Source organism: Ranitomeya imitator, chromosome 2 (genome assembly GCF_032444005.1).
Source record: "Ranitomeya imitator isolate aRanImi1 chromosome 2, aRanImi1.pri, whole genome shotgun sequence".
Classification (NCBI taxonomy): domain Eukaryota; kingdom Metazoa; phylum Chordata; class Amphibia; order Anura; family Dendrobatidae; genus Ranitomeya; species Ranitomeya imitator.
In genome coordinates this window covers 390948561-390973054 of record NC_091283.1, presented here as the reverse complement: position 1 = coordinate 390973054, position 24494 = coordinate 390948561, and the positions used below count along the sequence as shown (strand labels likewise).

General features: G+C 43.6%; 1 protein-coding gene across 1 annotated transcript in view; it reads right to left on the bottom strand.

Moving 5' to 3' along the window:
- Window positions 1-204: 204 nt before the first annotated feature.
- LOC138666990 (zinc finger protein 665-like) overlaps window positions 205-24494 on the bottom strand; it is a 51633-nt gene continuing 27343 nt past the window's right edge. The window contains exon 11 of the mRNA XM_069755199.1: window positions 205-4551. Within this exon, the coding sequence (XP_069611300.1) occupies window positions 2948-4551 (1604 nt within the window). The 3' untranslated portion in view covers window positions 205-2947. The remainder of the gene's footprint in view (window positions 4552-24494) is intronic.

Sequence of the window (24494 nt, the reverse complement as noted above, 5' to 3'; positions counted from 1 at the left end):
CTTAGGCTGTGCCGAGGGGTCTAGGGAGTGTCAGGTACCCCCCACGGCTATTTCTAGTTGCGCTGCTAGGTTCAGGGTTTGCGGTCAGTACAGATACCACCTCCTTCAGAGCTCGTCCCATGTTGCTCCTAAACCACCAGTTCATAACAGAAGACCAGATGACATCAGATGATGATGATCGGACCTGAGATGCTTCAATTATGTATAGGGAAGTATAATTATATATTTTATTGGTCACGGCTTACCATAACATGAATTTACATATCATTATGCTATTGAGTTAATATTATTATAATGGACATTAAATTATTTTACCAAAGAAGAAAGAATATCTTATTATCAATATATCTACTTTGAGGGTTCAAATCAATGTCTGTCACCCTCAAAAGGGGGAATTGTTAAATATTAATTAAATTATTGAATTATTATACTCAATTCTGTACGGAGCCTCTTGGAAGGTTTTGCTGACATTACAAAAAGCTATTTCTGTATATTTAGCTCAGAGTAAAAGTTAACACCATAAAGAGAGAACACGTACTCTATTGGACATATATAATCATGGCTCTTAGGGGCCATGATTACCTTGGGGCTGTCACTTGGAGGCTGTCCTTTGGGCCTCCTCTTTCACTCTCTATGGACTTCAGACTTCACACAGAAGGAATGAACAGCTGGTAGCCATGTGCTTCTGAAGACTTCTACCATACTCCATGACAGAGACAGATGCCATTTACCATTCAGAATGTCAGGAAAGATGAGGAACAAACTTTAATATGGAAAAATGGACAATTTGTAACTATTTCATCTATTTTTATGTTTTGCTGTGATGATGCTTTTTGATCGACAATCCAATAAACCACTTCCTTTTTTTTATGATATCGCACCTGGTAAAGAGTCCTGATTAAATAAATATACGAAAAAAGCATATTTAACATGCTTTAGCCTCAAATTTATGATTTTCACAGTGGATAAGAGAAAAGACACCATAATTTGTTATGCAATATCTCTTGAACGCAATGATACAACATATGTGGTCAAACACTTTCGGTTGGGCTCGTGTCAGGGATTGGAAAGAAAAGAGCGTTATTCGTCTTGAATATATTGAAAATGCCATGTCGCATCAGTAAAGCCCCTGAGATATGAAAAAAATCAGAAACCCCCAAACAAGTGACCCAATTTTGGAAACTAAATCCCTCAAGGAATTCATTTAGGGGTATGTTAAGCATTTTTAACCTACAGGTGATTGACAAAACTTTATAAATTTTAGATGTGAGAAAGAAAAATTATAATTTACACGAGGGGTAATGGGAGAAATTGGATCCTGCAATTTGTTATGCAATTTTTCCCGAATGTGGCAGTAGCTCATATGTGTTTGCACAGTGCTGCTTGACCACACAGCAGGGATTCGATGGGAAGAAGCGCTACTTGGCTTTAAGAATGCAGATTTTGCTTGAATAGATTGTGGGCTCCATTAGCTGAGCCCCTGAGGTGCCAGAACAGCAGAAACTCTCACAAGTGACCCCATATTGGACACTTCACTACCATAGGTATTCCTCTAGGGCAGGGGTCCCCAACTCCAGTCCTCAAAGCCCACCAACATGTCATGTTTTCAGGATTTCCTTACTCTTGCCCAGGTAATAATTGCATCACCTGTGCAATGCTAAGGAAATCCTGAAAACATGACCTGTTGGTGGGCCTTGAGGACTGGAGTTGGGGACCTCTGCTCTAGGGGAGTAGTGATGGAACATGGATACATCAGATTGTTGCTACATCATTCAACAATTGTTTCTCAGTTCTGTTGTGTGTACTAGCCTCATACTGTATTGGGAGCATCCTAAGGTGTGTGATGGACACTGTGGTAGGTCATCATATTATGATGTAGGACTAAGGGTCCTTACTATGTATAGGAAAATACACCCTGGGGGTATAAAACTATCAATGTGGGGGGCTTCAGTAAGGCTAAATGTAAAACCGCAAGAAACGAACTGGAGTGTAAGTTGGTATACATGCAACGTGGAGGTGCATGCTCACATTGGCCATTAAACAGACAAGCCCTAAAATAAAAGCAAAATGAGCAAATAACTTGTAGTAAGTAAATAAATGGCAACAGTGCATGTAAATATAACACTGGATACTTAGTTAACATTGTTTACGTAAAAAAAAAAAGACTTACAAGCCATCTCACCATTACAAAGTGACCCTAACAGACAGTCCTTACCATGTGTCAAATGAAGTCAATATGAATGTACACCAACTTACAATCCAGTTTATTTAATTTGTTTTTTCTTTAGGCAGAGTCAATCGATATGCTTACACCAATTGTATTCCAATCTACTCTATAAAGTGATGAATACCCATTGATCCCCTTGATATTTCTTATTCTTCTCCTTACTTTCCATCCTTGGAGATTCTTGATTATGCATATTCTACATCGATTTCATGATATTTGCAGCGTAATTATCTCTTTATTCATATGCTTTGATTCTTTATATACCGTAATTAAGTCTTTACATTACTAACTATATTTTTCTGCTCTTCCTCTTTAAGGCTTTGATTTTCAGTTCATTGTTATATTATGCTGTTACAAAATAAAAAAAAACTTTCAATTTGAAAAAAAAAGGAAAATTGCTACTTTCCTGTATGAGTTTTCAGATGTGTAACAAGATGTTTTCCGATTAAAACATTTCCCACATTCTGAACAAGAAAATGGCTTCTCCCGTGTGTGTATTTTCTGATGTCTGACAAGACATGATTTCGTTGTAAAATATTTCCCACATTCTGAACATGAAAATGGCTTCTCACCTGTGTGAATTTTCTGAGGTTTAGCAAGTTTTGATTTAGTACGATAATATTTCCCACATTCTGAACAAGAAAATGGCTTCACTCCTGTGTGAATTCTCTGATGTATAACAAGATGTGCTTTCTGATTAAAATATTTCCCACAATCTGATCATGAAAATGGCTTCTCCCCTGTGTGTTTTTTCAGATGTGCAACAAGATGTGCTTTCTGAATAAAACATTTCCCACAATCTGAACATGAAAATGGCTTCACCCCTGTGTGAATTCTTTGATGTCTAACAAGAGTTGATTTCTCTGTAAAACATTTCCCACAATCTGAACATGAAAATGGCTTCTCCCCTGTGTGATTTTGCAAATGTGTAACAAGATGTGCTTTCCGAGTAAAATATTTCCCACAATCTGAACATGAAAATGGTTTCTCCCCTGTGTGATTTTGCAAATGTGCAACAAGATGTTCTTTCCGATTAAAACATTTCCCACATTCTGAACATGAAAATGGCTTCTCCCCTGTGTGAATTCTCTGATGTGTAACAAGAGTTGATTTCCCTGCAAAACATTTCCCACATTCTGTACATGAAAATGGCTTCTCTCCAGTGTGAATTCTCTGATGTCTAACAAGAGTTGGTTTCAATGTAAACAGTTTCCCACATTCTGAACATGAAAATTGCTTCTCCTCTTTGTGAATTCTCTGATGTATATCAAGAGTTGGTTTCAATGTAAAACATTTCCCACATTCTGAACATGAAAATGGCTTCTCTCCTGTGTGAATTCTCTGATGTTTAACAAGTAAGGATTTCTCACTATAACATTTCCCACATTCTGAACATGAAAATGGCTTCTCCCCTGTGTGATTTTGCAAATGTGCAACAAGATGTGCTTTCCGATTAAAACATTTCCCACATTCTGAACATGAAAACGGCTTCTCCCCTGTGTGAATTCTTTGATGTCTAACAAGACTTGATTTATCTGTAAAACATTTACCACAATCTGAACATGAAAATGGCTTCTCCCCTGTGTGAATTCTTTGATGTATAACAAGACTTGATTTCTCTGTAAAACATTTGCCGCATTCTGAACAAGATAATGGCTTCTCTCCTGTGTGAATTCTCTGATGTATAACAAGATATGCTTTCTGATTAAAACATTTCCCACAATCTGAACATGAAAATGGTTTCTCACCTGTGTGATTTTGCAAATGTGCAACAAGATGTGCTTTCTGAATAAAACATTTCCCACAATCTGAACATGAAAATGGCTTTGCCCCTGTGTGAATTCTTTGATGTCTAACAAGAGTTGATTTCTCTGTAAAACATTTCCCACAATCTGAACATGAAAATGGCTTCTCCCCTGTGTGATATTTCAGATGTGCAACAAGTTGTGCTTTCTGAATAAAACATTTCCCACAATCTGAACATGAAAATGGCTTCACCCCTGTGTGAATTCTTTGATGTCTAACAAGAGTTGATTTCACTGTAAAACATTTCCCACAATCTGAACATGAAAATGGCTTCTCCCCTATGTCAGCTTTTTCATGTTCAACAGTCCTTTTGTGACTTTTGCTTTGCATATCTGTCTTTGATGAAGCAGAAAAAAGGACTTGCTGAAAAGGATTAGATGAAAGATTTTTTCTGTTGAGATCTGGAGGTGCGTTTGGTATAATGACATGTTCTTCACAAGTATCTGATATGATACCAAGATTATCTGCTGAAATATTTGAGAATATCAGACATCCCTCTGAGCTCCTGGTACAGTCATCTGCGAAGAATCAAAAATGATTTCATTATTTGTCAGTCAGTATACTACATTACATTGTAATTATATTGTATACTTTGTAGCATTTGTGTGCAAACTGTAATACAATACAATTATTGACAGACTAAGGCTAAGTTCACATTTGCGTATATGTGTGCATCAGAAACATCTGCATGCGCAAACGCATGCCAAAACGCATGCAAAATCATGTTTACGCAACGTTTTTTATCCTCATCAGCTTACTAATGACGGCAAAAAAACGCTGCGTGTGCATGCATTTGTATGCATTTTTGCCTGCATTTAGGTTGTTTATGTGCATGCGTTCGATATCTCCAGGATTGTGTTATCAATGGGCGTGTCTCAAAACAGTTCCTGGACATGCACAGTCCAAAGTACGCAAGCACATCAAACGCATGTCCTTGCGTACCAATGCGTTCCCATAGACAGTAATGCGTGTTTTTTAACGCACTCAATCCGCAATCATCTGCATGTGCATGGCTGCGCATAATTGACGCCTCAAAAAATACAACGTTGCATTCTTCGGACACCGCCGCATACCGCGAAACGACGCATGCGTACACATCCACATGCGAAAACGTGCAAAACGCATGTCCCTGCGTAGACTATGTTAAAAATATGTACGCATTACGCATGCGGATCTAATGCTGCGTACAGATATGCAAATGTGAACCCGGACAATAGACAATAAAGAGCGACTGAGATTAAAGTGTTAGGTCACCAGGTAATGTCCTTACTAGTGATGAGCGAATATACTCATTACTCGAGATTTCTCAAGCATGCTCGGGGGTCCTCTGAGTATTTTTTAGTGCTCGGAGATTTATTTTTTATTTCCGCAGCTGAATGATTTACATCTGTTAGCCAGCATAAGTACATGTGGGGATTCCCTAGCAACCAGGCCACCCCCACATGTACTTATGCTGGCTAACAGATGTAAATCATTCATCTGCGGCAATAAAAACTAAATCTCCGAGCACTAAAAAATACTCAGAGGACCCCCGAGCATGCTCGAGAAATCTCGAGTAATGAGTATATTCGCTCTGGAAACTCATAAAAGGGATCTGTAATCAGTTTTATTAGGAGATTCCTTCTCATATATTCTCCGACTGGTACAAGCACAGCACTATAGCACCGAGCAAAGCACATCGGAGCAGATTGGTCATGTTCACAAGTCATGTCTTTGGAGAAAAAGTAAGATTTTTATATATTTTATATATTTTTACTGACATAATTAAACAGTAAATACAAGAAAGGAAAAAAAGTCCTTCATATTCTTATATATGTCATGCAAGCCAACAGAAACAATGGCTAAATATGGGAGCACCAGGGGATCTGAAAAAGGATTTGCAGCAGTGTCCTATGGAAACATAGTTGTCTGTCCCTGGTTCTTTTGTAGATCACAACCTTACATTGGTGCTTTAACCCCTTAACCACAAGCTTTTTTCGATTTTGTGTTTTTGTTTTTTGATCCCCTTCTTCCCCGAGCCATAACTTTTTATTTTTCCGTCAATATGGCCATATGAGGGCTTATTTTGTGCGGGACAAGTTGTACTTTTGAATGACATCATTGGTTTTACCATGTCGTTTACTAGAAAAGGGAAAAAAATTCCAAGTGCAGTGAAATTGAAAAAAGAGTGCAATCCCACACTGGTTTTTTGTTTGGCTTTTTTGCTAGGTTCATTAAATGCTAAAACTGACCAGCCATTATGATTCTCCAGGTCATTACGAGTTCATAGAACCAAACGTGTCTAGGTTATTTTTTCTATAAGTGGTAAAAAAAAAACAAACAAACTTTGTTTTAAACAAATTGAGCAATTTTCCGATACCCATGGCATCTCCATTTTTCGTGATCTTGGGTTGGGTGAGGGCTTATTTTTTGCGTACTGAGCTGGCGTTTTTAATGATAGCATTTTGGAGCAGATACGTTTTTTTGATCACCCGTTATTGCATTTTAATGCAATGTCGTGGCGACCAAAAAAAAGTAAATCTGGTGTTTTGAATTTTTTTTCTCGCTACGCTGTTTAGCGATCAGGTTAATCCTTTTTTTTTTTTTATTGATAGATCGGCCGATTCTGAATGCGGCGATAACAAATATGTGTATGTTTGATTTTTTTAATTGTTTTATTTTGAATGGGGTGAAAGGGGGGTGATTTGAACTTTTTAAAAAAATATGAAAAAAATAAAAATATAAAACATTTTTTTTTCTTTTACTTTTGCTATGCTTCAATAGCCTCCATGGGAGGCTAGAAGCTGGCATAGCCTGATCGGCTCTGCTACATAGGAGCGATGCTCAGATCCCTCCTATGTAGCTGAATTACAGCATAGCTATGAGCGCCGACCACAGGGTGGTGCTCACAGCAATCTGGCATCATCAACCATAGAGGTCAAGGAGACTCCTGTTAGTCATGCTGATGCATCGCTCACCCCTGATCACGTGATGGGGGTCGACGATGTGTGCATTTCCAGCTCAATGGCCGGAAGCGCTAGTTAAATGCCACTGTCAGAGTTTGACAGCAGCATTTAACTAGTTAGTAGGCGTGAGCAGATCACGATTCTGCCCGCTGTTTAAAACAGCTGACATGTCCGGGCTTTGATGTGGGCTCACTGGTGGAGCCCGCATCAAAGCAGGGGTTCTGCCCTCGGACGTACTATTTTGTCCGAGGACAGAAAGGGGTTAAACTTTGTGAATCCTTCAAAAATGTTTCATATTTCTGCATAAATTTGACATTAAACTACATCAGATGTTGACACTAACGGCTCATACCCATATGTGAGAAAAAAAAGGTCCGATTTCCGGACCGAAAAAATGGACAAGTGCTATGCGAGTATAATGCGATTTTCACACCTAACATCCGATTTACATCCGAGTACATTGCGATTGCAATGTGATTTTAGCATAAGCTTTTACATACCGCAGTTCTCTGTATGTAAAAGCTCATGTTGAAATTGCATTGCAATACACAACTGTACACCTCCTTTTAAAACCAAATATTCTTCAAAACACATACACATATATATACACATACATACAGTATATATATTTATTTACTTATATAGCACCATTAATTCCATGGTGCTGTACATGAGACGGGGTTACATCAAAATACAAATATTACTTACAGTAAACAAACTAACAATGACAGACTGGTACAGAGGGGAGAGGACCCTGCCCTTGCGGGCTTACATTCTACAGGATTATGTGGAAGGAGACAGTAGGTTGAGGGTTGCATTAGCTCCGATGGTGTTGAGGTGGCCGTGTGGTCATTACAGGTTGTAACCTTCTTTGAAGAGGTGGGTTTTCAGGTTTCTTTTGAAGGATCCAAATGTGGTGGATAACCGGACGTGTTGGGGCACAGAATTCCAGAGGATGGGGTATAGTCAGGAGAAGTCTTGGAGGCGATTGGGTGAGGAGCGAATAAGCGTGGAGGAGAGAAGGAGGTCTTGGGAGGACCGGAGATTAGGTGAGGGAAGATATTGAGAGATTAGTTTGGAAATATACAGAGAAGAAAGGTTATGGATGGCTTTGTAGATCAGTGTTAGTAGTTTAAACTGGATACGCTGGGAAATTGGGAGCCAGTGAAGGGATTTGCAAAGAGGGGAAGCAGGAGTGTAGCGTAGCGAGGAGAGAGATTATTTAGTTGGGCAGCAGAGTTAGGGACAGACTGGAGGGGTGCAAGAGTGTTAGAAGGTATGCCACAGGAGAGGATGTTGCAGTAGTCGAGGCGGGAGATGATTAGGGCATGCACAAGCATTTTGGTAGAGTGAGGGTTGAGGAAAGGACGGATTCTGGAAATATTATAGGGCTCGAGGCAACAGGAGGTGGCAAGAGCTTGGATGTGCGGTTTGAAGGACAGGGCAGAGTCAAGGGTTACTCCGAGGCAGCGGATTTTGGGGACAGAGGAAAGTGTGATTTAATTTATTTTGATATATAGATCAGGTAGTGAAGATGTGCGAGATGGAGGAAAGATAATTAGTTCAGATTTGTCCACATTGAGCTTGAGGGAGATAGAGGAGAAGAAGGACGATATGGCTGATAGACACCCTGGGATTCTGGAGAGCAGAGAGGTGACATCTGGTACAGAGAGGTAGATCTGAGTGTCATCAGCATATAGATGGTACTGGAAGCCATAGGACCTTATGAGTTGTCCTAGGCCGAGTGTATAGATTGAGAAGAGTAAGGGCCCTAGGACAGAGCATTGAGGGACACCAACAGAGAGAGAGCTAGATGCAGAGGTATGGGAGTAGGAAACGCTAAATGTGCGGTTGGTAAGGTAGGAGATCCAAGACAGGGCAAGGTCTTTGACACCAAAGGAAGAGAGGATCTGTAGTAGGAAGCAGTGGTCAACTGTGTCAAAGGCAGAGGACAGGTCTAGAAGGAGGAATATAGAGAATTGTCTGTTAGCTTTGGCTGTAAGTAAGTAGTTAGTAAGTTTGGTCAGGGCAGTCTCAGTGGAATGGTGGGGACGGAAGCCAGATTGTAGGTTGTCGAAGAGGGAATTAGATGCAAAGTGAGAGGAAAGTTCAGCATGGACGTGCTGCTAAAGGAGTTTGGAAGCAAATGGGAGCAAAGATATGGGGCGATAGCTAGACATAGCGCTTGGGTCAAGGGATGGCTTTTTGAGGATAGGTGTGATTGTGGTATGCTTGAAAGCAGAGGGGAAGGTACCAGAAGTTAGAGATAGGTTGAAGAGATGGGTTAGGGATGGGATTAGTGTGGTGGTGAGGTTGGGGAGGAGGTGGGATGGGGTCAAGCGCACAAGTGGTGAGGTGTGATTTGGAGAGAAGATGAGCAATGTCCCCTTCAGTAATTTTGGAGAGGGAAGTTGTGAGGTTAGGGCATTGGTCTGGTAAATTATATATATATATATATATATATATATATATATATATATATATATATATATATATATTTTATACAGTATATATATTTTGTAGTGCACCGGTAGCAGTAAAGAGGCAGTGACCCGCAAAGTTCAAACATAAAAGTCTTTTTAATGTGTTATCTTCAACCAGAAAAGGTTCCAAGAATATAACTTCAGTACATATTATCAGTGTTCAATTCACACCAGTTCATAGTACACAGCTTCCTTTAGATTGCAGTCACTACACTTGCTAGTTCCCGTGGGTGTCCTGCACCGCTGTATAACAGTCTCTACTCACAGCCGTACACAGACATTGACATCCTCCTGTCTACACTTGTGACACGCGCCTGTCCTTCCTTCGGGCACAGGACAGTATACCTCCGGGCACAAGACCTGTCCACATCCGTGACCATCCATAGTGGACAGCAGCACCACTGTGTATGCTGTGGGTTGCCAGGCCTAACTCTGGCTCTGACACACCTGAGACTCCTCAAACTCAACTCTAAAAACCTCTCTATACTACAGGGCTTTTAACAATTGTAATCACAGCTACACCTGTGACTACAACACCCCCTCATGGCCTCACCATGCCTTTGTGTGCATCCTGGGGAGAACAAACAGCAAACCCTAGCCGTAACGGGTCACTGCCTCGCAATATATATATATATACACACACTGCTCAAAAAAATAAAGGGAACACTAAAATACCACATCCTAGATATCACTGAATGAAATATTTCAGTTGCAAATCCTTATTCATTACATAGTGGAATGTGTTGAGAGCAATAAAACATAAAAATGATCAGTGTAAATCAAAACTAATTTCCCTTGGAGGTCTGGATTTGGAATGATACTCAAAATCAAAGTGGAAAAGCAAATTACAGGCTGATCCAACTTCAGTGGAAATGCCTCAAGACAAGGAAATGATGTACAGTTGTATGTGTGTTGCCTCCATGTGCCTGTATGACCTTCCTACAATGCCTGGGCATGCTCCTGATGAGGATGCGGATGGTCTCCTGAGTGATCTCATCCCAGACCTGGACTAAAGTATCCGCCAATTCCTGGCTAGTTTGTGGTGCAACGCGACATTGGTGGATAGTGCAAGACATGATGTCCCAGATGTGTTCAATATGATTCAGGTCTGGGGAAGAGGCGGGCCAGTCCATAGCTTCAATGCCTTCATCTTGCAGTAACTGGTGACACACTCCTGCCACATGAGGTCTGGCATGGCTCTGCATTAGGAGGAACCCAGGGCCAACTGCACCAGCATATGGTCTCACAAGGGGTCTGAGGATCTCATCTCGGTACCTAATGACACTCAGGCTACCTCTGGCGAGCAAAGAAATGCCACCCCACACTATTACTGATCCACTGCCAAATCGGTCATGCTGAAGGATGTTGCAGGCAGCAGATCGCTCTCCGCGGCGTCTCCAGACACTGTCACGTCTGTCAAATGTGCTCAGTGTGAACCTGCTTTCATCTGTGAAGAGCACAGGGCACCAGTGGCGAATTTACCAATCCTGGTGTTCAGTGGCAAATGCCAATCGTCCTGGACGGTATTGGGCTGTGAGCACAACCCCCATCTGTGGATGTCGGGCACTCACAATCCGACTCCATGAGAATGGTCTAACCATTTGTGCAGACACATGCACATTTGTGGCCTGCTGGAGGTCATTTTCCAGGGCTTTTGCAGTGCTCCTCCTGTTCCTCCTTACACAAAGGCTGAGGTAGTGGTCCTGCTGCCGGGTTGTTGCCCTCCTACGGCCCACTCCACGTCTCCTGGTGTACTGGCCTGTCTCCTCGTAGTGCCTCCAGCCTCAGGACACTACACTGACAGACAGCAAACCTTCTTGCCACAACTCGCATTGATGTGCCATCCTGGATGAGCTGCACTACCTGAGCCACTTCTGTGGGTTGTAGAGTCCATTTCATGCTACCATGAGCATGAAAGCACAACAAACATTCAAAAGTGACCAAAACATCAGCTAGAAAGCATTGGTACTGAGAAGTGGTCTGTGGTTCCCACCTGCAGAACCACTCCTTTATTCATTGTGTCTTGATAATTGCCAATAATTTCCATCTGTTGTCTATTCCATTTGCACAACAGCATGTGAAATTGATTGTCAAACAGTGTTGCTTCCTAAGTGGACAGTTTGATTTCACAGAAGTATGATTTACTTGGAGTTATATTCTGTTGTTTAAGTGTTCCCTTTATTTTTTTGAGCAGTATATATGTGTATATATATATATATATATATATATATATATACATACACTGTATATATATACACACATATATATACACATACACACACAGTATATGTATATATATATATATATATATATTTTACACACATATACTGTATATACATACACACAGTGTACATATATATTTTAATATAATATAACGCTGGAAGCGTCACTCTGTCCGAAGCCTTTATAGACTGCGCAAGCGCCGGCGCAGTCTGGACCCCACAGAGTGACGCAGCCCAGGAGATCGCAGTATGCGTAAGCACTGAACGCACACCGCGATCTCCAACGGAGAAGCAGGGACGTACCAGGAGGGTTAGTATGCTATATTCACCTGTCCCGTTCCAGTGCTGCGTGCCGCTCCTTCTTCCGGGTCCTCTGCCTGTGACATTCAGTTCAGAGGGCGCGATGACGCGCTTAATGCGCGCCGCCCTCTGTCTGAACAGTCACAGCCAGAGGACCCGGAAGATGGAGCAGCACGCAGCACTGGATCAGGGCCAGGTGACTATAGCAAGTGCCGGGGGCCTGAGCTAGCGGCGACTCCGGCACCTGACCCCCACAGCGCACCGGTGTCACCCAGCGACGATAGGTGAGTATGTTATTTTTTTTTTATATATATCGCAGTAGCATATGGGGCATATAATACTATGGAGCATCTTATGGGGGCCATTAACATTTATGGAGCAGTATACGGGGCATATACTATGAAGCATCTTATGGGGGCCATAAACCTTTATGGTGCAGCATACGGGGCATATACTATGGAGTATCTTATGGGGGCCATAAACCTTTATGGAGCAGCATATGAGGCATATACTATGCAGCATCTTATGGGGGCCATCAACCTTTATGGAGCAGCGTATGGGGCATATGGTTGGGAGCAGCAAATTACAGAACGGTGGCGCAGGATAGGAGCAGCACATTACAGAACTGTGGTGCAGGATGGGAACAGCACATGACAGAATAGAGCAGCACATGACAGAATAGGGCAGCACATGACAGAATGGGTGTGCAGGATGGCAGCAGCACATGACAGAACGGGGGTGCAGGATGGAAGCAGCACATGACAGAACGGGGGCGCAGGATGGGAGCAGCACATGACAGGATGGGGGCGCAGGATGGGAGCAGCAAATGACAGAATGGAGGCGCAGGATGGGTGCAGCACATGTCAGAATGGGGCCGCAGGATGGTAGCAGCATATGACAGAACTGGGGCGTAGGATGACATGACAGGATTGGGGTACAGGATGGGACCACCACATCACAGGATTGGGGTACAGGATCGGAGCACGTGACAGGAAGACACTAGCACATCACAAGATGGAGGCACACAAAACAGGATGGGGGCAGCACATGACAGGATGGGGGCGCAAGATGGTAGCAGCACATGACAAGATTAGGGCGCAGGATGGAGGCAACATATACCAGGATGGAGACCATATACCAATATAAATGCTCGCCACCCGGGCATAGAACGGTATCAATAGCTAGTATATGTGTATATATATATATATATATATATATATATATATATATATATATATATATGTATGTATATCTATATATCTGTATGTATGTATGCATATATATATATATATATATATATATATATATATATATATATATATATATATAAATAGAAAAAATGGAACAGCACAATGCTCACCAGGTGCGGGTGCCTAGCCCCCTGGATAGAATGGTCCAAACATTCATCCAAATTGAATACTAAACAGGAAAAAGAAGGCAGCACTCCCAAAGTTTTCAAGTGAAAAAAGATGAAGATTTAATCGACCCACATCACTGTGCGACGTTTCGGCTCGCTGAGCCTTTTTCAAGGCTCAGCGAGCCGAAACGTCGCACAGTGATGTGGGTCGATTAAATCTTCATCTTTTTTCACTTGAAAACTTTGGGAGTGCTGCCTTCTTTTTCCTGTTTTTATATATATATATATATATATATATATATATATATATATATATATATATATATATATATATATATATATATATATATATATATATATATATATATATATATATATATATATACACACACCGTATATACTCGAGTATAAGCCGACTCGAGTATAAGCCGACCCCCCTAATTTTGCCACAAAAAACTGGGAAAACTTATTGACTCGAGTATAAGCCTAGGGTGGAAATGCAGCAATAGCCGGTGAATTTCAAGAATAAAAATAGATCATTATTGCCCCATAGCTGTGCCATATAGTGCTCTGCACCGTTCATTATTTCCCCATAGCTGTGCCATATAGTGCTCTGCACCGTTCATTATTGCCCCATAGCTGTGCCATATAGTGCTCTGCACCGTTCATATTTCCCCACAGCTCTGCCATATAGTGCTCTGCACCGTTCATATTTCCCCATAGCTCTGCCATATAGTGCTCTGCACCGTTCATATTTCCCCATAGCTATGCCCCATATAGTGCTCTGCACCGTTCATTATTGCCCTATAGCTGTGCCCCATATGGTGCTCTGCACCGTTCATTATTGCCCTATAGCTGTGCCCCATATGGTGCTCTGCACCGTTCATTATTGCCCTATAGCTGTGCCCCATACGGTGCTCTGCACCGTTCATTATTGCCCTATAGCTGTGCCCCATACAGTGCTCTGCACCGTTCATTATTGCCCTATAGCTGTGCCATATAGTGCTCTGCACCGTTCATTATTGCCCTATAGCTGTGCCCCATACGGTGCTCTGCACCGTTCATTATTGCCCTATAGCTGTGCCCCATACGGTGCTCTGCACCGTTCATTATTGCCCTATAGCTGTGCCCCATACAGTGCTCTGCACCGTTCATTATTGCCCTATAGCTGTGCCCCATATGGTGCTCTGCACCGTTCATTATAGCCCTATAGCTGTGCCATATAGTGCTCTGCACCGTTCATTATTGCCCTATAGCTGTGCCCCATACGGTGCTCTGCACCGTTCATTATTGCCCTATAGCTGTGCCCCATACGGTGCTCTGCACCGTTCATTATTGCCCTATAGCTGTGCCCCATACGGTGCTCTGCACCGTTCATTATTGCCCTATAGCTGTGCCCCATACGGTGCTCTGCACCGTTCATTATTGCCCTATAGCTGTGCCCCATACAGTGCTCTGCACCGTTCATTATTGCCCTATAGCTGTGCCATATAGTGCTCTGCACCGTTCATTATTGCCCTATAGCTGTGCCATATAGTGCTCTGCACCGTTCATTATTGCCCTATAGCTGTGCCCCATACGGTGCTCTGCACCGTTCATTATTGCCCTATAGCTGTGCCCCATACGGTGCTCTGCACCGTTAATTATTGCCCTATAGCTGTGCCCCATACAGTGCTCTGCACCGTTCATTATTGCCCTATAGCTGTGCCATATAGTGCTCTGCACCGTTCATTATTGCCCTATAGCTGTGCCATATAGTGCTCTGCACCGTTCATTATTGCCCTATAGCTGTGCCCCATACGGTGCTCTGCACCGTTCATTATTGCCCTATAGCTGTGCCCCATACGGTGCTCTGCGCCGTTCATTATTGCCCTATAGCTGTGCCCCATACGGTGCTCTGCGCCGTTCATTATTGCCCTACAGCTGTGCCCCATACGGTGCTCTGCGCCGTTCATTATTGCCCTACAGCTGTGCCCCATACGGTGCTCTGCACCGTTCATTATTGCCCTATAGCTGTGCCCCATACGGTGCTCTGCACCGTTCATTATTGCCCTATAGCTGTGCCCCATACGGTGCTCTGCACCGTTCATTATTGCCCTATAGCTGTGCCCCATACGGTGCTCTGCACCGTTCATTATTGCCCTATAGCTGTGCCCCATACGGTGCTCTGCACCGTTCATTATTGCCCTATAGCTGTGCCCCATATGGTGCTCTGCACCGTTCATTATTGCCTTATAGCTGTGCCCCATATGGTGCTCTGCACCGTTCATTAATGCCCTATAGCTGTGCCCCATATGGTGCTCTGCACCGTTCATTATTGCCCCATAGCTGTGCCCCATATGGTGCTCTGCACCGTTCATTATTGCCCCATAGCTGTGCCCCATATGGTGCTCTGCACCGTTCATTATTGCCCTATAGCTGTGCCCCATATGGTGCTCTGCACCGTTCATTATTGCCCTATAGCTGTGCCCCATATGGTGCTCTGCACCGTTCATTATTGCCCTATAGCTGTGCCCCATATGGTGCTCTGCACCGTTCATTATTGCCCTATAGCTGTGCCCCATATGGTGCTCTGCACCGTTCATTATTGCCCTATAGCTGTGCCATATAGTGCTCTGCACCGTTCATTATTGCCCCATAGCCGTGCCCCATATGGTGCTCTGCACCATTCATTATTGCCCCATAGCTGTGCCCCATATGGTGCTCTGCACCGTTCATTATTGCCCTATAGCTGTGCCCCATATGGTGCTCTGCACCGTTCATTATTGCCCTATAGCTGTGCCCCATATGGTGCTCTGCACCGTTCATTATTGCCCTATAGCTGTGCCATATAGTGCTCTGCACCGTTCATATTTCCCCATAGAAAGCTCTGCCATTGCCGCCGCTGCTGCAGTAAAAAAAAAAAAAACACACACTCACCTCTCTTGCTTGCAGCTCCCGGCGTCTCGTTCCGGCGTCTCCGCTTTGACTGATCAGGCAGAGGGCGCCGCGCACACTATATGCGTCCTCGTGCCCTCTGACCTGAACAGTCAGAGCGCAGACGCCGGGAAGATGGAGCGGCGCCCGGCAGCTGGAACGCGGACAGGTGAATATACGATACTTACCTGGTCCCAGCGTCCGGCTCCTTCCCCCGGACAGCTTTCTTCGGTGCCGCAGCTTCTTCCTCTATCAGCGGTCACCGTTACCGCTGATTAGAGAAATGAATAGGCGGCTCCACCCCTATGGGAGCTGGGACTAGGTAAGTATGCCTCAGCGCCCTCACCCGCCGACCCTGCCACCCACCTTGACTCGAGTATAAGCCGAGAGGGGCACTTTCAGCCCAAAAATTTGGGCTAAAAATCTCGGCTTATATTCGAGTATATACTCGAGTATATACGGTATATATCATATATACACATACATACAGATATACACACATATATATATATATATATATATATATATATATATATATATACACACACACACACAGTATATATATAATTATACACTGTATATATGTATTCTATGTGTATATATCCTATCTTTTCTACTATAACCTGTCAGTGTGATTTTTACAGTAGCGGCGCGTGGTGCGAGTCCTGTGTATTTTTTCTCGCATCCATTGACTTCCATTGGCGAGTCTCGTCCGAGATATGCAGCAAGTCGCAGCATGCTGCGATTTTTTTCTCAGTCTGATTTCAGCTGAGAAAAAACAATTGCAGATGAGATGTCACCCATTGAATAACATTGGTCCGATTTTTTATCAGATTGCACTTGTCCGTTTTTCTCGCAAGTATGAGCCCTAAAGCTGTGTGCACATGGTGCATTTTTGGTGTGTTTTTTGTGGAGGTTTTTCCGCACGGAAATGGCCCAAAAACGCTAGGGAGTCCTTATACCAGCTAAGTCAATGAGAATCATGAAGTGTGCTGTGAACATGATCAGTATTTTTCCTGTCAGGATTTGTGCTGCTTTTAACCCCTATACACCAAAGCCTGTTTTCACCTTCCTGACTAGCTTAATTTTTCCAATTCTGAACACTGTCATTTTATGTGGTCATAACTCTGGAAAGCTTCAATGCATCCCACTGATTCTGAGAAGGTTTCCTCATGACATATTGTACTTTATGATAGTGGTACAATTTCCTTGATATGACTTGCGTTTATTTGTGAAAAAAAAATGTAAATTGTTATTGCGGTATGTTGTTAAAGCATTGTTTTTTTGTCTCGTTTTTTATTTTTGACGGTATTCACTGAAGGGGTTAACTAGTGGGACAGTTTTATAGAGCAAGTTATTACTTTTATTATTTTTCTATTTACATAATATGTATTGGAAAAAAATTTTTTTTCTTTATTTAGGGATTTTTTTCAAAAATAGTTTTACATTTCCTAATTTTTTTTTTTTTTTTTACGTTGTCCCAGTATGGGAAATTACTATATTACATCAGATCGCTGATATGACAGTCTACCCTGCAGAGCATCAGATGAGATCAGGATCTGTCAGGCAGGGAAGGAGACATTCCAGCTCCTGCTCCCAGCAGGTGCTCACAAGTCACCTTCCCTCCAGAACCCCGTGGCCATTTTGGGGACGGGGTTATCCATGGAGACCATCAGGACAACGCAATTGCATCACGTCCTGATGGAAACACGCAGGGAATGTTCCTCTATGCCACTGTCACTACTGACAGTGGCAACAGGGGGTTAAATGCCTGAAATTGGTGCTAGTACCGATTGTGGGCATTGCCGCGGGGTGTCAGCTCTCATACAGCTGACACCAGCACACGATCGCAGTGGTGCTCAGCGTGAGTCCGTGCAATCATGCCACCACAAATATACTGCAGCATCCAAAGAGCATTATATGTACGGAGCATGTTGGGAAGAGATTAAATCCTCATAATGTCAATTCTTTGTGCGTTTTATGCCTCATTTTTCACTCACTGACTTCAATTGAGTCAAATAAGCAGCAAAAATGCATGTATAAAATGTTTGCAGATCTGCTGATTTTTTTCTTGCATGTTTACTGACTTCCTATGGCGTTTCCCACGCGGCCATCCGGCTCTGATTGCTGCGTGGTCAGATGTCAGCGTGACCTCGAAGTTGTGACTGTAACCCGTGGTATAAAGCTTACACAGTTGGTCACAGGCATCAGCTGAATAAAGACTACTACTCCCATCAGCCTTCACCTGCTGTTTCTGATGAACTACACTCATCTGCAGCCCCTGACCTCGCTGTTACCACCCGGTGCTTGTGCTCAAAGAAATGAAAAAAAAGTTAAAAAACATAATGAAATTAAAAAAACACAGTACACTCACCTTCACAGAATCCCTAAAGCCCTTTTCTACTGTAAAAAAAATAAATAAAAAACAAATTGTAATTACTCCTGCAGTTTGCAGCAGTGAGCTGCAATGAGAAAGTTCACCAGCGTTCATCAGCTGATGAGCCCCGGTGATCTCACTTACGACATTACCTCTGTGTGAGAAACTTCTCAAGCAGCAGCACCGTCAGCGAGTTCATCGGGGTTCATCAAATGATGAACTCCGATGAACTTCCTCACCGCAAATAAGCGCTACACTGCAGGATCAAAAAACTCATGTGTCCGTGTGAGCCTGCTGTCTTTGAGAACAGTCACATCTTTCTCTTGCTCTTAATGTCATCAGGATCGTCATGGTGCATCATTGATAATCTCTTCACTTCGGACAAGTGAGTATATGGTTGTTTTTGTTACAGGGGACAAGGGCATCGGGGATTAGGTGTTATGGTGAGTATAATGTGTTTTTCATGTTCAAATAAATGTGTTAAACCGTGTGGTCATTTATTTAAAATAAAGGACTTTATTCTGGATATTTTTTATTTACAGCTTGAATATGTGGTCAGTAATGTGGACGTCTTATAGACGCCTCACCATTACTAATCCCTGGGCTTCAAGTCAGCTGCCAAAACAAGGCTGACATAAAACCCCCCATCTATCACCCCACTTGCTGCCGCATCAGAGCAAGTAGGAAGAGCGAGGCTAAGCTCCAGATTTGGAGCATCTTATTGATGTGCCATTTCTGGAACGGCTGAGTACTAATGTTTTTAGCCTTGGATGATGCCATTAACCATGGCCCTTTCCTAGGCTGTCAATATCAGCTTGCAGCTGTCTGTTTAGCCTTTACTGCTTACAATTTTTTAGGGGAACCCTACGTCAATGTTTTTCTGGCCCCCCCTGTAAACTAGCCAGAAAAGGCCAAGCACACAGCTGTGAGCGGATATTAAAAAGCTGGGAACATTTATGGCTATTGGCTCCTTTCCAGAATATTAACATCAGCCCTCAGCTTTCCATCTGCTGGTTATGATAATTATGAGGAAGCACATAACATTTTTTAAATAAATGAAAAAATAAAATGTCATTGTGGGAGCCCACCGATATGAACTAGAATAACCACATGTTCGTCACTGCTGCCAGGTATTGAGGTGCACATTGAGTTCTGCCAGTTGGGGTACATGCCGGAATAGCAGCGTTTTAGACTTTGCACGCAGCTCACCTGCGCTGAGTTCAAACTGCTGCATTCTACAATACGAGCACAGTGGATTGGATGGTTTAAGGTGCTCACAAGTGATGAACGAATGTGCTCGCCACTACTCTGTACTCGCCCGATTATCACTATGCTAGGTGTATTTCCGGCATTTTACGGCTGGTGCTCGGGTCTCCACTCTGCAATTCTGGTGCTCTTTAGAGCACCAATGTCAGTGCAGGGATTGTCAACCATGCACTGTAATGCTGCAACCATCCTTGTTGTGGTATTACAGTGATTGGCTGACGCACAGGGTCACTAGGTCTATAAGAGACTTGGCGACGCCCTGCTCACCGCATTCTGCTACGGAGTTAACTAGTGTAGGGAGAGCTGCAGCTGAGATAGGGTCAGAATCATCCTTGTAAGGCCGGGGTCACACTGGCGTATTGCATCCGATGCAATATGCTAATGACACTCGGTTCCTGCTCGCAGCAGAGCAGGAGCCGAGTGTCATGCGTCTGTGCTCCGATTCTCTCGCACAGGGAGGATCGGAGCACAGCTGCGGAGGAGGCGGAGAAATGATTTTCTCCATCTCCTCCATTGCTGGGGACCGCTTATAGCGCACATCACTCGGATAACATCCGAGTGGTGTGCACTGTCTCACTCGCACCCATAGGCTTATATGGGTGCGAGTGAGCCGAGAGTTTTCCTCGGTCCGTGACAATCGCAGCATGCTGCGAGTGTCTCGGACCAAGGAAAACGGCCGACAAAAAGTCGGCTGCTGGGAGCGGCACCATATGCTAACATTGGTCCGAGTGCAATGCGATTTTTTATCTCATTGCACTCAGCCGTATTACGGTCTAGTGTGACCCCGGCCTAATAGTTAGTGTTGGTCTGCAACTGTCCAGTCCACAACACCTGAGAAACCAGCAGTCCTTTTTAGGTCTAATTCGGGGGTCTAGAGATTGCAGAGCTAGGTAGGCAGAGGAGTCTATGTGCACATATCCACATCAGTGAAAGGCCTGCAGGCACTGTATGTGCGTACATAGATCCCACTGCATCCCTCCCAAAGATCCATACCTGTCTGCTTCTGCTTATTTACTACATACCTAGCTGCAATTTTTTTTTTCTTTTTTTCTAATTCATCAGAAACCCCCCCAAAATGTATACAGTCTGTTATGTCAGACTGAGGCCTGGTGTCTCTGTTTAAAAATCATAGTTTTGCAGGCATACGTAGCATAGTTCAGTGTGCTAGCCTTGTTCTACTCTTTTTTTATTTCACCAAAAAGCAAAGAAAAATGTAATACAGTCTGTTATGTCAGGCTAAGGGCTGGTGTTTCTGTGTTTGAAAAATCGTATTTCCGCAGGCATACATAGCATAGTTCTGTGTGCTAGCCTTGTTCAATTTTTTTTTCTTAAATTCACCAAAAACCAAAAAATAATTTATACAGTCTAAACGCTATGAAGCACACCGGCGCTCCCCCAAAAAAGGAAAAAGTAGAATGTGATATAGGTACAGCTGCAGGTGCCTAGACAGCTGCTGCGCTCAGTCTGTCAGTGCTAGGAGAGGCAAACAAAATAACAATTAAGGTCACCGCGCTACCCTATATAGAATAGGATATGTGAAGGATCAAAGAAGGCCGTTTCTATGTAAACCTAGCGGCTACGGTATAGAAAGTGCGGCAATTAATGCGTGACCAGTCTGCAATAAATAATCTGCTTATCAGTCACTGCCAGACGCTGACAATCTCGATCATGTGCCAGAAAAACGTGGTACAACCTGTCCCGAAGAGAGGAAAACACTTACTGGTGTAGTGTAGTTGCGATGCCGGACCTATGTCTTAGTTGCGTCATACCATGCTGGCAGGGAGGACAATAAACTGGTTCCTTCGTGAGTGCAGTCCAAAGGTTGAGGGTTCAAGCGGCGATGCAGGGTGAGTAGACGTCTGGGGAGCGTCCTCCCTGGTGGGACTGATACCTCTGCATATGCCAGGAAAGCCAGGCTTTGTGCCTCGGCCAAAGGCGCCACTAGACTGTAGCGGGGTGTGAGGGGGGCGTGGTCTGGGTGACGTCACCTAGAGTTGAAAGCGTGGAGCAGGGGACGGATAATGAACAGGGCCAATTTGCCAACGCGTTTCGAAGGTCACCGGACCTTCTTCGTCAGGGCTGTTGGTCTTGAGTGTCCAGGACGCTCACCAGACTTTTACTCACTCTGCATCGCCGCTTGAACCCTCAACCTTTGGACTGCACTCACGAAGGAACCAGTTTATTGTCCTCCCTGCCAGCATGGTATGACGCAACTAAGACACAGCAGCGGCATCGCAACTACGCTACACCAGTAAGTGTTTTCCTCTCTTCGGGACAGGTTGTACCACGTTTTTCTGTCACATAATCGAGATTGTCAGCGCCTGACAGTGACTGATAAGCAGATTATTTATTGCAGACTGGTCACGCATTAATTGCCGCACTTTCTATACCTTAGCCTCTAGGTTTACATGGCATTCTTTGATCCTTCACATATCCTATTCTATATAGGGTAGCGCGGTGACCTTCATTGTTATTTACCGTAATTTATACAGTCTGTCAGGCTGAGTTCGGGTGTATCTGTGTTTGAAAAATCGTATTTCTGCAGGCATACGTAGCATAGTTCTGTGTGCTAGCCTTGTTCAAATTTTTTTTTCTTAAATTTACCAAAACCCCCCAAAATTTATACAGTCTGTCAGGCCGAGTCCTGGTGTATCTGTGTTTGAAAAATCGTATTTCCACAGGCATACGTAGCACAGTTCTGTGTGCTAGCCTTGTTCAATTTTTATTTCTTAAATTCACCAAAAAAACAAAAAAATTTATACAGTCTGTCAAGCTGAGTCCTGGTATATCTGTGTTTGAAAAATCGTATTTTCGCAGGCATACGTAGCATAATTCTGTGTGCTAGCCTCGTTCTACTCTCTTTTTTTTTTATTTGTTTTTTTAAATTCACCGAAAAGCAAAAAACAAATTAATACAGTCTGTTATGTCAGGCTGAGGCCTGGTGTATCAGTGTTTGAAAAATCGTAGTTTCGCAGGCATACGTGGCATAGTTCAGTGTGATAGCCTTGTTCTACTCATTCTATTTTTTTTTTATTTGTTTTTTTAAATTCACCAAAAACCAAAAGCATATTTAATACAGTCTGCTATGTCAGGCTGAGGCCTGGTGTATCTGCGTTTGAAAAAAAAAATTCCGCAGGCATACGTAGCATAGATCTGTGTGCTAGCCTTGTGCTACTTTTTTTTTTGTTTGTTTGTTTTAAATTCACCAAAAGCAAAAAAAATTTTTAATACAGTCTGTTATGTCAGGCTGAGGCCTGGCATTTCTGTGTTTGAAAAATCGTAGCTTTGCAGGCGTACTGATCAGATATAATTTAGCTCCAAATTAATACATTTGTGTTGAGCTTTTGAAATAGTGCAGTAGTCCATTTAAAATGGCAAGGGACGGAGGGAAGTGGACGTGATGCTGATGGTGCATGCAGAGGAAAAGGACGTGGCCAAGCTGAAAGTGGACCACAACAAAGACCCACATCTTCTCGCTCGACCTTCCTGTCCCAGTTTCTAGAGGACCGCAGCACACCACTATTGAAGCCAGAACAGTGTGAAATGGTTGTTGGTTGGATAGCGGATAATGCTTCCAGTCATTTAGCCACCACCACCACGTCTTCCACACGGTCAAGTCTGAGTAGCCGTGAGTGAGGCCCGGATATTCCTCACCCTGATCCTCCTTCCTCCCACCATGCCGAGTGCCCCGAGACAACTGATCCCACACTGGGACACTCCGAAGAGCTGTTCAGTTTTCCCTTTCAAGATTCCGGACTCTCGGCCGGTCAACTTGAAATTGGGCCAGATGAGACCGCATGTAGCGATGCCCAAAGCTTTGACCAGCCACGGTCACACGAAGGTGATGGTGGGAAAGTGTCATAAGAGGTGGACGATGATGAGACAATTGCCAGAAAGTCAGGAGGAGGAGCAGGGTGCGGATGTGGAAGACGAGGTGGAGGATGACATAGTGACTGACCCAACCTGGCAGGAGAACATGCAGAGCGATGACAGCAGCACACATGGGGAAGAAGGCATATCACCCCAACAGGAGGGAAGAAGCAGTGTGTTGGCCACAGACAGAAGGCGTGCATCCGTTCACTGTAACACCAACATGAGGGAAGTTGCTATTCCAACTGTTAGATCTTCCCAAGTCTGGTATTTTTTAAAGACTCTGCCGATAACCCCAAACAGGCCATTTGCAGCACCTACCATGCCCGCATCAGCAGGGGTAGCAAAACTACCAGCCTGACGACCACCAGCATGATCAGGCACATGGCAGCAAAGCACCCGATTTTGTGGGACGAACCCCAGGCTCCAGGAACACTGTCTGCAGTTGACACCACTACTTCTTCCACTGTTTTGCGTAGAAGCCAACTCCCGTCCACCATGCATGTAAAAATGCCTCTACTCCTGCACCTGTTCTTGCCCACAGTCAAGCAGCACCATCACCAAACCCATCCACGTCTTTGTCCCAGCAGCCTTCAGTTGTCTGTACCCCAGTCACTGGAACGCAAGCGGAAATACCCAGCCAACGCCCCACAGGCCAAAGTCCTAAATTCTAACATTTCTCTTCCACTTTTAGGCCTTTTAGGCTCGTTGAGATGAAAATTTTC